We start from the raw sequence: 16,537 nt of genomic DNA on the forward strand, positions 1-16,537 counted from the left end.
CCTCTGGCAACTTGTTCGATGAACCCACCAACCACCCTGTGTGAAATGAGTGTGCATTTCCAGTTGTAGGCGTGAGAGTGTACAACTCCATGGTTTTTTTTGGACTGGACAGACTGAGGGCAATGCAAGACCAGCGGCTGATCTTTGAATCGGATGTGGCAGGACATGCACATCCAGGGTTGCGTTGGCCGGCAGTGTGAGAGAGTGTGCAAGCGCGGAGGGTCGAGAGCTGGAGCTGATGTGTAAGGTTGTGCAGCACGTGTATCGTCAGAGGGATTGAAACGACAAACATGCGAGGGTGTTGCTGCTGCTGCTGCTGAGTACCCGGTTGCAGGGTGTGATTAGAGTGTGCAATTCCAGGACCAGGTGTGAGAAAAGGGTGCAATTCGGTTGCCGCCGGCGGCCGAAGCAGGTGCGTGCACGAGCGCGGGCGCGTGCCCGCGGTCCCGGGGCCGCGCGGGGGCGGGGGTGTAACTCTAGCCCGCGGCGACCCCGGGCTCTTTGTAGAATCAGCGCATCGTCCGCTTCAGCTAGTGTCAGCGTTGACCGCTTTCTGAGATCTATTTAAGACGGGAGCTCTCATTTTCGTTCGTAATTAAACTTTTCCAGAATGCATATTAATAATTGACTCTCTTTCCCCCCAGAGTGGCAGTAGTTTGACAGCGGTTAAAGGCTTGTCCGGCTGCAGCTGGCGGGTGTGGCTGGCATTATCTCTGAGGTAAAGAAATATATAAAGAGCTGAAACTTTGAACAGTTCCCTTGACGATGTTTGATCATTTGTCCCAGAGGGGTAGAGTTTGCAACGGTCCGCTGGTCCATGATCGGTTGTAGTTTTATGGTCCATGTTTTTAACGGAAGAAATAGGATGCAAGTTTAAAATAAGCCAGGATATATATTTGATTGCATTAAAATCAGGGCAAACGTTCATCTCCCCCCAAGAAACAATAACAAAGCATGCACGGGAAGCTCTTGTAAAATAAAACAAAAGGTAGTTTTGTGATGTGGAAATAATTTTCCCACGGCAATCGAATTGAGACGCTCAAGTTTCGAAAACTCCCAATTACAATTGGAATAACTTCTGGGCATTAATTGCATAGCTTTCAGTTAAAACAAAAACAAATTCAAAGGTGGTTGATTGTCATCTTAATAGATTTTATATGTTGTTCATAGGAAGTAATTGGTGCCGGGCCAACAATTTAAGTCCATTCATTCACCATGACTACCTGTGACAAGTAGCAATGCTTTCTCTGCTGATGGACGTTTGCCATTTGACAGTTATTTGTACGTTTGGCTCTTTAAACTGGGCGCTAGTTTTGCATTTTGTTTTGTATACTTCAAAAAGTATTGTAGCAGAATTAACATAATTTAAGTGTAAAATTTGGTGATATGCCACAAACTTTTAATAATGTATTTAGGGGGGAAAAATGACTGTTTTATACCAATCAGTGCACCACATAATGCCAATTTTTTTTTTTAAATTTGAGGCAAAATAAAAATTATCTTCAACCAATTGTGTTTTACAGAATTTAAGAAATTGTAATGTTTCCAAATGAAGCTATATATATATTTTAATTCATTTAAAATAAAGCCTTATTAACAGATTTCAAATGTCTGGATCTTGATGTTTTAAAGCAAGGTCACTTATGTGCAGGAAATACATGCAGTATGTTTGTGTGTGTGTGGCTGTGTACTGCTGTCATGTGATTTTTTTTTCAATCCTATTTGGTGAAGCAGCCTGACTTTTTGCTTTTGCCTCTGTTTGGTGATGATTTTGACTGCAAGCATTGATTGACAGATGCATGGCAGAAACCCTCATTCTGCTCCTCACAAGATATGTGTGATGGATAGCGATCTCTTGGCCCAGCAGGATACAGGGACCATGCATGCTGTAATTGGTCAGGTATGGAGTCAGCCATTTCTCAACTCCTCTCTTATTTTTTCCATGGGGTATAACAGTTTGATTCATATAATTCATATTTCCATTACCTTTCTACTGTCTGGTCCACAAATACATGCAGCAATTTTAGTGAGAAATTCAACATCTTAATCTGGGAATTAATGTTTAAAACTATTTGCCTTTTTTGGTCTATGTTTACTGCTTATTCGGATTTTATCATATCCTTTTTCTACTGTTGTTTTATATCTATGGCACACCTTTAAGGTGGTATGATGACTCAGATTTTGATACGTTGTTGGGTGATTTATCGTCTATTTTAATGTTTTGAACGTTGCTCTGCCTTCTGTATTTTACTTCTAAGCTAAATGAGGTGTTATCTCAGTAAATGCAATAATTCCTGTTGTGCAAAAGCCAGTCTGCAAATTAAAAAAAACCTACAACAATCCAAAAGGTCCAGGTGGTCTGCTGCGTCTAATGTAATACAGCAGAGTAGCTTTAATAAACAGCTCTATTTACTCCCTCAAGCCACTAAGATAAACTGGTCTAGGGCTGCTGTGATGAAATGCCAGAAGAATATTTCTCAAAGGCCTCACATGCTGGGCTTTAGAGCCATTTCGTCTTTGTCTACTGGATACCAGATGGGTCACTAGTGCTTCTTGTGTTGTTTGTATTCTGAGTAGTTCTACTATTTGTGTCCTTTGCTTTTAAGCACAATCATCTAGAGAGCAATCCCTGGCTTGTAATCTTCTTGTTTATCTGCATATAATCACAGGAACTGGTGGAATTATGCTCTTCTGGGTAAGGAAGGTTGGTTAAAAACAGTCTGTGTAAAGTAAGCATTTTCTAAGAATATTTTGATAAAATGGTAAAATTTTCAAAATAAATTATATAACATTCAAACAAAGATATCACAATTTAATTCTATACATTGAAGTTCCAAGAAGCAGTTGTGTAATTTTTTTGTGAAAGATGTTACTTGAAAACATCTCAATCTGTTAGAAAATTAATACAGGAGAGCCTTCACTTGTGATTGAAATGCCAGCTTGACCACTTCAATTGTGTTAGTAGATTTAATGAGCAAATGTACACTACACGGAAAATATAATTGTTCTGAAGGTGCTTTTTGGTATTAATCCTCAAAAGTCAGTGCCCTTCCTTAAAACAGGATTTGTTTTTTGCTGTGTAGAATATAATTCTGATATTTACTAACTATAGTACGTATACTCTAATAATTTATATTTATTAGACTCAATGTTGTGGACTTTTCTGTTATTGACGAATTACTTAAGTGTTAAATTGTTCATGTATTGAAACTAAAGAGATGAGAATATTTGCTAATTGTATATAGTACATTTTAAAACTATGCCGTGCAGCACAAGTACAATGTGCCTGTTTTCCTCAGAGTTATTCTGATCTGCTTAATTCTCCGTTCTGGTAAATAAATGGATTATAAGAGCTTTATCATTTTAATGGCTTAAACTTCACTGATCTAGTATATAAACAAAATAATTTATTCCCTCAAGTTTTCAAATGCAATGTCAAGCATGATAAAGTTATTTTATAGAAATCTATTGACTAATTTAAATTGTCAGTAGTAGTAACAGTAGCAAAATAGCTTTTTAATTCATCCTCGGATTTGAAAAGTGTGCCTGTATGAACAACTCGGTGCAACCAAATTAGTTGTGCGGTAATCGACCAGACCTGACTCAAAACATTTATGTATGACTTCAGTTGCTGAATTCAAGTGACTTTATTTCCCAACATGTAAAATCGCATCATAATCTTCAAAAGGCACACACATTTATTAAAACTGAAAATGTAGTATTTCTGTTAGAGTTAAACTTTCTTTAGCCACAGAAGATGAATGTCAGAGTATCTAATCTCAGTATATTCATCACTGCAGAGGTCATATTTATTGAAGGAGATTTCATGGTCCTTGTGTAGATGTAGATATAATACCAAATTGTTATTAAACAAATTCTAGCATGCATATGTGCTTTTGTGTTTTGTGCGTGTTTGCGCCTTTGTCGGTGTAAAATTGTTTCTCTCTGTCTTTCTTTTCATTATTCTCTATTCCTTATATCTTCTCCCCATATTCTCTTTCCATAATGATCAAAACAGTTAAATTATTTTAAGAACAATGTTCTCTAATATAAAAAGTCCTTCAAGTATTGCCATTCGCTTTTCAGCACAATTTTTATTTTGAAAATGTTACAACTACAAATGGCATATATTTAATAGCATTGTTTAGAAATATAGAATCCCAATTTGATTTATTCAATTACTGCAAATCTTTTATTGTTACTGTTCATAAAAGTCTGTCCTTTCAGCAATAAAATACCGAATGCTGAAAAAGTATAATTTCATGTAATGTTAGAATAGTTTAGTGCCTGTAACATTATGGTAATCTCTGCAACTAAACTAAAAAATTGGTTATTTTACCAAAATATCCATGAACATTTCACCTTTATGTAATTTTACCTCTAAAAATTTTCAGTCTCTGGAAAATCAATTTCAAACTCTCTATTTAACAACAGAACTTGAAAACACAGGACTTAATTTGTGAGTACTCTAGATGAAAAAGACATGTCATTTCGAGAAATAACAGTTTGCAACTTACTTGCATTGTTACATATTAATTGTAAAGATTTAAACAAAATGTGTCGCAGTTACAAATGGTATGAGACAGGGAAGTACTAATCATCTTAGTACAATTTCTTAAACTAAGATACCACAGGACTAAAGAAAATTTGTTTTGAATTAGTCTGTTTAAACAAGCTACCATGTAAAAGTAGGCTGTGTGAAATAGCTTGTGTTCTTTCCAGAAGTCCCTTAATATGTAAAGAACAATCTTAACTTTGTTTGAACAATTTTACAGTAATTGGATAACAATTTTACTGGCAAGTGCTATTTAATTGCTCACTTAGATTTAGACTGAAATTAACTATATTAAAATACGTTTAGGCTGGAAATTAAATAACAATTGATTCTCCCAAAAATACACTGCGGCTAATCAAATGTGTGATTGTGCAATATCCAAATGTTATTTAAAAATCTCCTATTTAAAAATATTATTCACATGATGCTGTGCTAAAGGGAATTATAAATTTGGTGTGTTTTGTTAGATATTGGCAGTTTTCTTGTTATTAAACATTTCCCACAATTGTTTTATTCTAACTGAGGCCACATCCTCTGAGTGACAGGTATGTTCATCAGTATTACTACCCTCCTGTTTATGTCTCAGCTGAGGCAGGCAGGTTACAACGTCCAGTCACCCTTCTTACACTTCTCTTCCCCCGGGAACACTCCAACCATGCCATCATGATCCCTAGGCCCGAGGGCTTGGACTAGCTGTGCATTTGTATGTTTGTTGGGTATGAAAAGCATAATACAGCTCTGCTTGTTAAATGAGGAAAAGAAAGAGTAAAAATGCTGTGACTTGAATCTGAGGGGTCTGCGTGTGTAAATGGTGGGGGTTGGTGCAAGAGGAAGAGTAGAATAATAAAATGATTCTAATATTAATCTAGACAATGACAAATATTGATAATATTAACCACAAAGATCAAAAACCATGCTTACACACAAATTATAATATATTAAAGATATCTCACCTCAGTTTCGCTAACAGAAAATGTATTTATTTTGTTTTTTAAATATTTACTAACCACATTTAAAAGGTACGCTACTGCAGTTTTACTCAATATTTAAATGCTCAAATATATTATGTGGCATTACTTCATTTTGATCGGTTTAGTGAATTAGATTTGGTACTTTGCTTGCAGTCCAGGGGTGAGACTTCCCCTATATTTCTTGTTGCATGTACTTTGTTGTGCCAACTTGCCAAAGTCAAATATGGGTATGCTTTCTGTGAAGAGACTGATGCTAAAATTTGAATGCAATACATGTGACACTTGTTCAATATACTATTAGTAAATTTAAGCATTACAGCGAAAAATAAATATTTTCTCCCTGATGCTGCAGATGAAAATTCCTGATGCAATAAAAACCCCTTCATGAGCTAATTTTAATGCAGTAAATGTGTAATAGAAATGATAAAAAAGGATTTGAGACCATTGGTTTAGTTTCTTCAGTTTGTTTTTTAAAAGAATCAACGAGTAGCTGTGGTACATTATATTAAATGCTTAGGAGAGGAAATATCCTGTATTATTTCTTCAAGAAATCAAAGATGAAAATTTCCTTTAAAAATGCAGTAATTTCTAGATTATTTTATTTGATCAAACTTGGGTAAATGTCAAGTATGTTTTTACTATTTGCTCCAAATTCTACTTGCCAGAAGAATAAGCAGTAAATGGTCCCAGTGGATTATTTTTTTATTTCTATAGGTGAGTTATTGTTGAATTATGAGTTCAGCTTCCAATCTTTCTTATTCAAATGGTGAATCTTTTCCTTTGCACGCAAATATTTCAGATTTAAAAAAAATATATAAAGGCCTTATCAGAGAAATATGTTTTTTATGTATAAATTCTGACATTATGATATTATTTAGCTCAGATAATTTTTTATTTGAATATTCTTTCATAACATTCTAAGTGTATTTCCACATGTTTATACTCTTGTGGTCTGGTCCAATTCCTGCCTTGGTTCTTTTCATCCATTAAATGCATTTGACTCTCTCCCTTCTTTAATTTATGCATAATGAGCTTAGTTTGCTAGGGCTATATTAGAATAGCCGCATAATGCAACTCTTTTTAAAGGAAGTAATCTTGACCATTTAACTTCTATTGTAATTGTCATTTAAGCTAGACGAGGAGTGTTTTATTTTCATGAAACCCAAGTGTAAAACAAAAATGCGAACTGCTTCCTCTTATTGGCAAAACTAATTTTATAAAATGAGGAATGCTTAGATGGGCTCTCTGAAGTTTTGCATAGATGGATTTCAAATGCTTCCACAAACAGGATGCATTATTATTGGTAACAAACCACTCTTAAAAATACAAAATCAATAGAGCACATCAGCAGATTTTGAGATGCAAGTCCAAATCTACAGGCCTTCAAGGGTGACAGCTGTAGATATAGATGAAAAAAAAACCTGCGTATTGTCGAAGCATGGATACTTGAAGATATTTCCCCAGCATGTTTGCTCATCAGGTGAACCTATAGGTGCAGTTTCAGATATAAACTAACAGTGTAAATCTGCTACATCCCTGATAGTTTTTAATATCCAACTTATAGTATGATGCAAGATGACAAAATAAGATTGCAGTTTTTTTTAAACTGGGAAGAAGGCAGGTGTACATAGATGGAGAGATATATTCAAATATGCCATTCCTTTTAGTATGATCAGTAATTTGATACTAAACTCTGTTAAGTGCTGCACAATACCAACAATCTGTTTAAAAGCAAATCATCTCGAATGTTTCAGTTTTAAATATTGTATAAAGGTTATTAAATTATATGAATAAAGAAATTAATTACATATCCAAAAAAATGAAATCCCTGCAGGCCAAAAAAAAAAATGTCAATCACTGAAATTTCGGCAATTTTGGCTGAATTGTGATAGTGAGAAGGACTAAAGTGGTTACTGCAAAGCACATTCAGCAGCATTGCTGATGTTGGGTGTTTGATGGCAACAGCATCCTGTGCATGGATTAGTTGCCAGTAGCTGTTAATTGTGGTTCCATTGCTAGTCATTAGTGGTTTATAGTAGGTCAGAAAATCTGGGAGGATTCTAGCCTGAGGATCTCTACTTTCCTGTTCTGACTGTTTTTCACAAATCCAGCCAGATATTACTGCCAGGTCTGGGCAGTATTTTCTTTGTTTTAAAGTTTGCTTTTATTGACAATAGATGAAGTCAAAATACAATTTTGTCTTTAGTAACAGGCTGATTCTTTTAGTAGTGACAGACGTAAATTAAATGATGAATAAATGTCGCATCAGCTTTCTGATGTATGGTACAGAGTTTATTTAAATAAAAGTATCACATCCTTTTAAAATTCAAGAAACGCCTGTTTAGAATATTTAGTAGGTCATAAGATTTTTATGTTTTTGATAATTTAGTCCTAATTGAGATTAATTGCTGTATATATTCCTCTCACGTGATATTATTGGCTTTCCGTTATTCAATGCACTTTATATTGAGTTCTATTGAAATCAATTGAGCTGGATATTGAGGGGAATGTTTAAATTAAGGCAGATATAATAGCTTTTAATTTTCGTGGCTACCAAAACAGGCTTCGACCCATTTATTTCCTTCAGGTTTCCTGTCATTTGTTTGTGTTTTTTATCTTGGCAATATTGTTTATTATGTGAAGAATAATTTTAAAACTCTAATGCATAGATTCCAGAGAATTTACAAGTCAGCTTCAATTGAAGCATCTTTCATCAGAGTAAGTTTTTAAATGTCTCAAGGCTCACGTGAGGAAGAACATTTGTTTTGGGAGAATGTCGAGATGAATGAATTAATTGAATGTACTCGACTATTTAAGAAGGGAGCGAGGTAAAAGAAAGGAAATTATAGGCCAGTTAATGTGACTTCAGTGGTTGGTAAGATTTTTGAATCCATTAATTAAAGTTGCTGTTTCGGGATATTGGGAAGCACATGATACAATAGGCTAAAGTCAACATGATTTTGTTAAGGGGAGATCTTCTCTGACAAATCTGTTTGAATTATTTGAAGAAGTAACAAGGAGAATAGATAAAGGAGAGTCAATGGATGTGGTTTACTTGGAGTTTCAGAAGGCCTTTGATAAGGTGCCACATGTGAGGCTGATAAACAAGGTAGGACCCCATGGTATTAAAAGCAAGGAACAAACATGGATAGAAGATTGGTTGGCTGAGTGGCCATAAAGGCAAAGAGTGGCCATAAAGGGGGCCTTTTCTGGTTGGCTATTGGTGATCAGTAGTGTTCTGCAGGGGGTCATTGTTGGGACCGCTATTTTCCATGTTATATGTTAATGATTGTGGATGGTGAAATTTTGTGGCCAGGATTGTGAATGATATGAAGTTAGGTGGAGGGACAGGCAGAGTTGAGGATGCAATGAGTCTGTAGAAGGACTTTGACACATTGGAAGAGTGGGCAAATAAACAGTAAATTGAATACAGCGTAGCAAACTGTACAGTCATGCATTTTGGTAGAAGGAATAAAGGCAGAGACTATATTTACTAAAAAGGAAGAGGATTCAAAAATCTGAGGTGCAAGGGGACTTTAGAGTGCGGGTGCATGATTCCCAAAATGTTAATTAGCAGGTCGAGATGTTAGTAAGGAAGGCAAATGTAATGTTAGCATTCATTTTGAGAGGAATAGAATATAAAAGCAGGATGTAATGATGAGGCTTTATAAGGCACTGGTCAGACTGCATATTGAGTATTGTAAGCAGTTTTGGGCCCCATATCTGAGGGAGATGCACAAGCATCGGAAAGGGTTCAGTGGAGAATGATCCCAGAGATGATTGAGTCAATGTTTGATGGGTCTGGGCCTGTACTTGCTGGACTTTAAAAGGATGATCTCACTGAAAACTACCGAATAATGAAAGGCATCGAGATATCGAGATATCGGTAGGGTGGATATCGAGAGTATTTTTCCAGTCGTGGGCGAGTATAGGGCTAGAGGCCACAGCCTCAGTATAAAAGGACGTACCTTTAGAAATGAGATGAGGAGTCATTTCTGTAGCCAGAGGTTGTGATTCTGTGAATTCTATTGCCACAGACAGTGGGGGCCAAGTCATGGGTTTTTCAAAGCAGAAATTTATATGTTTTTGACTAGTAAAGATGTCAAAGGTTACGAGGAGAAAGCAGGAGAATGGGGTGGAGAAGATAAAATAGATCCGCCATGATCAAATGATGGAGCAGACTTAATGACCTAACTCATTTTATGGTCTAATGAGGTGGTTCTGTTTGGAATGAATTAAATATAGTTGATTTCATGAATTGAAGTTAAGCAAAAAACATAAGAATGACTGTGGAGGAGACAAGTGCCGTAGACCTGTGGTCAGTGCTAAGAGAATGAAGAGAATAGCATTCTTGCTATTGAGGGAGTGCAGCGTAGGATCACGAGGTTAATTCCCGGGATGGCGGGACTGCCATATGATGAAAGAATGGAGTGACTGGGCTTGTATTCACAGGAATTTAGAAGGGTGAGAGGATATCTTATTGAAACATATAGTTATTAAGGGATTGGACATGCTAGATGCAGGAAACATGTTCCTGATGTTGGGGGATTCCAGAACCAGGGGCCACAGTTGAAGAGGGAGTTAGATGTGGCCCTTGTGGCTAAGGGGATCAGAGGGTATGGAGAGAAGGCAGGTACGGGATACTGAGTTGGATGATCAGCCATGATCATATTGAATGGCGGTGCAGGCTCGAAAGGCCGAATGGCCTACTCCTGCACCTAATTTCTATGTCTATGTTTCTATAAGGGGTAGGCCATTTAGAATGGAGGAAAGGAAAAACATTTTCACCCAGAAAGTTGTGAATTTGTGGAATTCTCTGCCTCAGAAGGCAGTGGAGGCCGGTTCACTGGATGCATTTAATAGAGAGTTAGATAGAAGTCTTCGGGCCAGCGGAATTAAGGGATATGGTGAGAAGGCAGGAACAGGGTACTGATTGTGGATGATCAGCCATGATCACATTGAATGGCGGTGCTGGCACGAAGGGCCAAATGCCCTACTCCTGCACCTTTTGTCTATGTATCTATGTATCTAAGTAAGTCCTTGGAAAATTCAGTTCTTGTCTCTGGAATTGTTAACTAAGGAGTTGTATCAAAGTGGTAGAAACTTCAAAGTCATATTGTTGAGTCTCATTGTCTATAACTCGTTTCCACCTAGCCCACAGCTAACAAGGGCCTGTTTCCTTTATCATCGTAACTTTTTTGCATATCTTTCATTCATTTGTTCTGTATCTCTGTACATCACCATCAATATCTCCCTTTTCCCTGTCCCTCATCTGAAGAAGGGTCTCAATGCAAAACGTCATCTATTCATTTTCTTCAGAAATGCTGTCTCACGCGCCAAGTTACTCCAGCTTTTTGTGTCTATCCAGATTTTGTCCCTAGTGTGTAGAATAGTGCTATTGTACGGGGTGATCACTGGTCGGTGTGGATTCGTCAGCTGAAGACCCTGTTTCTTGTTTTAGACTCAAGTATAACGTTTAATCAGGCCTGGAATCTGCATTGGAATCAGTTGGGTTTCAGATATTGTGCCAGGTCTGACTGGCAATATCCCTGATGTAATGTGGGGAATCCAGCAAGACGGGGTCTTGCTACTGGACATGGTCTAGAACAACTTGAATTAAGTCCCTGACTCACAGGGCTTGTGTGCAAGACCGGGGTTTAATTTGGTTTGCATTAATGAATGAGGGTTGGACCTTTGCAAAGATTGGTCACAGCCAGCAAGATTTGGCCCATCAACCATCTTTTTCTTTGGTTAATATGGTTTGGCAACTTAAATTTCTGCAGTACATATAACTCTGAGCTGGTCTTGTTTATTCATCGTATCATTTGAGAGGGAGTGGGGTGGGGTGGTGGGGTGGGGGGGGGGGGGGGGGGGGGGGGGGGTTACTGACCCAAAGTGGCTCTTGGGTGATTACAATTTGACTTTAACATTTTTTAATTCTTATTCAAATTTTTCACCCATTACTAATTCCCCTTTTATGAAACTCCTTCAACTGAGTTGATTGTGCATCCCTCTGTTCTGCACATTGTTGTAATTTCAGCTGTATTGGCCCAAAATACTAGCATTACATCCGTAATCTACCATCCCACCACCTTTCTTAACTTAAAGGTTACTTTTTTGCCCTAACTTTTTATTTGATTAGATTCCTGGGACTATGGTTGTGCCATTTTATGATGTTAAAAGAGGCATCCAGATATGTTTGTGGTAAAAATAAACTAATGCTGGATTATCTAAATAGATTAGAGGGTAATTCTGCAGACCGTGAATAAGTGGTGTTTTGGGTTGGAATAGTTCTTCAAACGAATTGCTGATTGTGTTCGAGATGGTGGTACGGGGGGGGGGACAGCTGAAAGAGAAGTGGAGGGCCGCACAAAGCCTGGCAAGTGACGGGTGAATACAGGTGAGAAGGGGTTTTGATCGGCAGATGGTTGGACAAAGGCCAGAGATGAAAAGACAAAATGCGTGAGATATGGACAGAAAAGGTGTGAATTAAGAAACCAGTGGAAGGAATATAGGTGGAAGGGGTAGGGGGGGGGAGCAAGGGGGGATTTCAGATGGGGTACAGGGAAGAGTGGGGGAAATAAGGGGGGGGGGGGAAGGCTTTGTAGGTTAGTTAATTAAAATTGGAGAATTCAATGTTTATACCATTAGCTTGGGTAGCTTACAATCTAATGGTATGCGCTTGGGTAGCTTACAACTCACGACATGAACATTGAATACTCCAATTACAGATAACTAACTTGCAAAAAACCCTTCTCTCCACCCCTCCCCCTCCCTTTTTCTCCCCCTCTGCTCCCTGTGCCCTATCTGGATTCATGCCCATCTCCCCTAGGTGTAATTTTCACCTACATTTCTTCCTCTGGCTCTACAATTCTCACCTCTTTTGTTCTCATCTCACACTTGGGGTGAGAGATTTGAACCTTCACGTGGTCCACCCTGTTTTGACGAATGCAATCAACCTGGCGTGCACAAACAGAAGATCAAACAGAACACGTTGTCTTACAACTTTAGGCTGTGCACACCATACGCAAGAAGAAGAAGTTCTCACACTTTTTGTTTTTCCATCTCTGGCCTTTGTTCAACCATCTGTTAATCAAACCAGTCTGAAGAAGGGTTTCGGCCCGAAACGTTGCCCATTTCCTTCACTCTATAGATGTTGCTGCACCCGCTGAGTTTCTCCAGCACTTTTGTCTACCTTCGATTTTCCAGCATCTGCAGTTCCTTCTTGAACTGTTAATCAAACCCTCTCACCTTTATCCACCTATCACTTGCTAGGCTTTGTCATGGTTCCACTTCTCTTCCAGCTTTCTCCCCCTCATCACAGCCAATTTGTAAAAGGGTCCCAACTTGAAAAGTTATTACTTCATGTTCTCCAGGGATGCTGCCTGACCTGCTGAGTTACTTCAGCACATTGGGGTACATTTTTTGTAAACAGCATTTGCAGTTCCTTGTGCCTCTGTAAATTTGTGATGTTTTAATACATCTTTTGTTGACACTGGACAGCATAACTGATTACTGATTTTTAAAATTTTACTGATTACTGAGTTCACGTAAAAAAAATTGAAGGCATTGCACTAACGTTCCACTTCTTGGAGAGAGGACATAGGGATTGGATGCATAATGGTGCAGGACTCCCAGCAATGTTTGTCTAACTCCTAATCGCCATTTAGTTTAGTTTAGTTTAGTTTAGAGATACATCACAGAAACAGGGCCTTCGGCCCACCGTGTTGGCACCGACCAGCGATCCCCACACATTAATACTATCCTACACACACTAGGCACAATTTACATTTATACCAAGCCAATTTACCTGCAAACCTGTACGTCTTTGGAGTGTGGGAGGAAACCAAAGATCTCAGAGAAAACATACGCAGGTCACGGGGAGAACGTACAAACTCCGTACAGACAGCACCCGTAGTTGGGATGGAACCTGGGTCTCTGGCACTGAAAGCGCTGTTGTGCACATTTTTGGAATTTACTTTATTTGCTCATATTAGATCCTCCGTTGAATATTATGGAACCTAAATTGCTTATTGAAGAATACCAAACACTTCTAGGGCCTTAACCTACCTGATCTACCGGTTACAAAACACTTTAACTCCCCCTCCCATTCCCACACAAACCTTTCTGTCCTGGGCCTTGTCCATTGTCAGAGTGAGGCCCAGCGCAAATTGGAGGAACAGCACCTCATGATTCACTTGGGCAGCTTACAACCCAGCGGTATGAATATCAACTTTTCTAACTTCAAGTAACCCTCTCTCCCCATCCCTCGCCCAACCTAGTTCTCCGACTAGTCTGACTGTCCTCCTGATTAAATTTTACATTTGTTTGCTTGATTGTCACCTTCCCCGAGCTAACAATGATCTATTCTACATTTTCCTTGAACTACATCCCCTTTGATGTCTCATTTTCACACCTTACTCTTCCATATCTCGGTGTCTCCCCCTCCCCAGACTCTCAAACTGAAGAAGGGGCTCATCCTGAAATATCATCCATTCCTTCTATCCAGACATGCTGCCTGTCCCGCTGAGTTACTCCAGCATTTTGTGGGGTAACTTCTTGGGAGAAAGACATTCTTAAAAGTGACGTGATTGGAGAAATGGCCAACAAGTTGTTATTTCGATTTTCTTACCGATGCTCCTCATATGCCACATGGAGTGTTGGGCTGTCAAATTAGGGCTCGTGTATTCTTGTCTTTATGCTTATCTCTACGAGGGCTTGGAGTGCAACTAGTTCTCATACTTAACAAAAATGAAACTGATGTTTAAGAAAGAACTGCAGATGCAGGAAAAATCGAAGGTAGCCAATAATGCTGGAGAAACTCAGCGAGTGAGGCAGCATCTATGGAGCGAAGGAATAGGTGACGTTTTGGGTCGAGACCCTTCTTCAGACATAAAACTGAGTTTTGTTGTAATTTTTTCTAGTCCCTTTGTCCATTAGTTTCTGTGTTTGCTGTTATGTTTGTTTTTGTGATTAACATGAAAATCAGAACAGGCAGAAACAAGATATTTGTCTGTCATAAAAATAAATATGCATTGAGGCAGTTATTTGAACTTTATTCTTTTGAGTCATGAGATTGCAGCTAAAACATTTGTAGACCAGCTCTGTGCATGTCTTTATGTTGGTGTCATTTGTTTAGTCAGGGAATTAAGTAAAATAACTTTACTGATTTGGAACACAATCGTCATTTATTTTGCTTGTTTTCTTGTAACTGTGTAGCTGATGAAATACCATGTCACATAATAAATCGTTTGTTAAAAATGTTCCTCATTAATTAATGCGACAATGCAAAATGTTTTTTGTTCTATAATGGTAGAGTGCCTTTGGTATTTGTTCAAAAAACTGTCAGGACCTGCTTCAAATTTGTTTCTTGTTGGTTTTTTATCCTCGTCAGAACGGGTAAAGATTGAAGGTGATACGAAGAACAAATCCATGAGATAATTCTGTCACTTTCCTCATCAGCATAATCTCTCTTTAGCTTCCTCTGCCTCATAACCTGGCTATTGATCGGGTCAGGAGCTACAATGGGCAAAAAAAGGGAACTGAATCAACCACTCGGGCAATAGCTTCCTGACATGACTGACTTCATCTTAAAGGGAACAGGAAAAAAATACACTGAGAAAACAATAAAAGTATTTATTTTGATCTAAGTAATTCTAAGCAGTTTGATGTCACATGGTGAAATATTGAAAAACATTTAAAAATTTGAAAAGCTTGCTTTTCAGCATACTATAATATCTTGAAATAATTATTTAACAGCATTAATAAACAACAATCTTGCAGAATACAAGCAGCAGGGAGAGGTAGCTTATTAATCCATGTACTATTATTAATGCCACACTATGAAATATTTATTAAAAAACACAAGGCTGTCTGTATTGTGAACCAGCTAAATACACTATGATTAGCTAGAATTTCCTCATGGTAACCTTATTTTTGTAGCTCATTCTATCATGTGTCTAAACTTAATTATCTGCACTAGATTGTTTCAGACAGATTTACAGATCGCACACTGTGGCTCTCATTAGTGTGGTAAAGCACTCCAATTAGCTGTTACACTCGTGCAAGTACCTAGAACTCTTTGCATGGAGGTGGTTTGCAAGCACTGTGCTTAGTTTGTTTTAGACTTCCTAATGAGCTGTCAATGGCAGAATATTTTTTCCTTTGCAATCTACTTAGCACAGATTTATCGATTTAATTTTTTTTCTTCATAGAGAATTACTGATCCATTTTGGAAAATCAGATTTTCACACCTTTCATGAGAATGCACACAGCACAGTTCCCATGAGGCTGCCTTGGAAGTTGACTTTGACAAGAAATCCCTTGGCAGTAGCATACAATAGAATATAGTATCATTGCTATTGTACATTTTGCCAGGTGGAAAAAATTAATTTGTTTCTGTACTTTATTTTTGAAGTGTTTAGCATTGAAATGTTGTTTTATGAGATAAGCATATCTATCATAACATTTATTTGCTTGCAATTATGATCTTGGGTTACATTTTTTAAACGTTATAGTAATTGACATAACATAACTAAGGCCTTGAAATTTGCACTGTAGAATAACTTGGTAAAGATTGACTAATAATTTCGCCTGATTGTTTTTTTTTTCTGCTCTCACAAAGCAAGATTAGAGAAACTGCGATGAAAGGACAGTGTAAAGGTATAATAGCTTCAAAATGGCGTGCTATATGGTAGTGAAGTGATTCAGCTGTCTTGGGCCAAGGATTGCCAATTGAACTATGCTGTGCTACTGAAAGCTAGACAAATAGCTCGACTGAAAGAATATTGAGCTTTAGTGGAATTGGGGGTGCAGGAGAAAATGCCGAATGCGTGAAGTGTTCTCTGCAAGAGCAGTTCTTGAATACTTTATTGCACATTTGAAGAGAGTATGGCATGGACTGTAAGTACCTAATATATACAACTACAATGACTAAACTGAAAGTCAGATTAGGTCTGATTTGAATATTTCTCACAACATCTGGTTACTGGCACAGAGGTGTACACTGAGG

General features: G+C 37.9%; 1 protein-coding gene across 1 annotated transcript in view; it reads left to right on the forward strand.

The window, feature by feature from the left end:
• The first annotated feature begins 1,793 nt into the window (after positions 1–1,793).
• Positions 1,794–16,537, forward strand: part of pou6f2 (POU class 6 homeobox 2) — a 473,829-nt gene continuing 459,085 nt past the window's right edge. The window contains exon 1 of the mRNA XM_033019974.1: positions 1,794–1,900. Coding sequence (XP_032875865.1) covers positions 1,796–1,900 — 105 coding nt within the window. The 5' untranslated portion in view covers positions 1,794–1,795. The remainder of the gene's footprint in view (positions 1,901–16,537) is intronic.

This window comes from Amblyraja radiata, chromosome 4 (genome assembly GCF_010909765.2).
Source record: "Amblyraja radiata isolate CabotCenter1 chromosome 4, sAmbRad1.1.pri, whole genome shotgun sequence".
NCBI lineage: Eukaryota > Metazoa > Chordata > Chondrichthyes > Rajiformes > Rajidae > Amblyraja > Amblyraja radiata.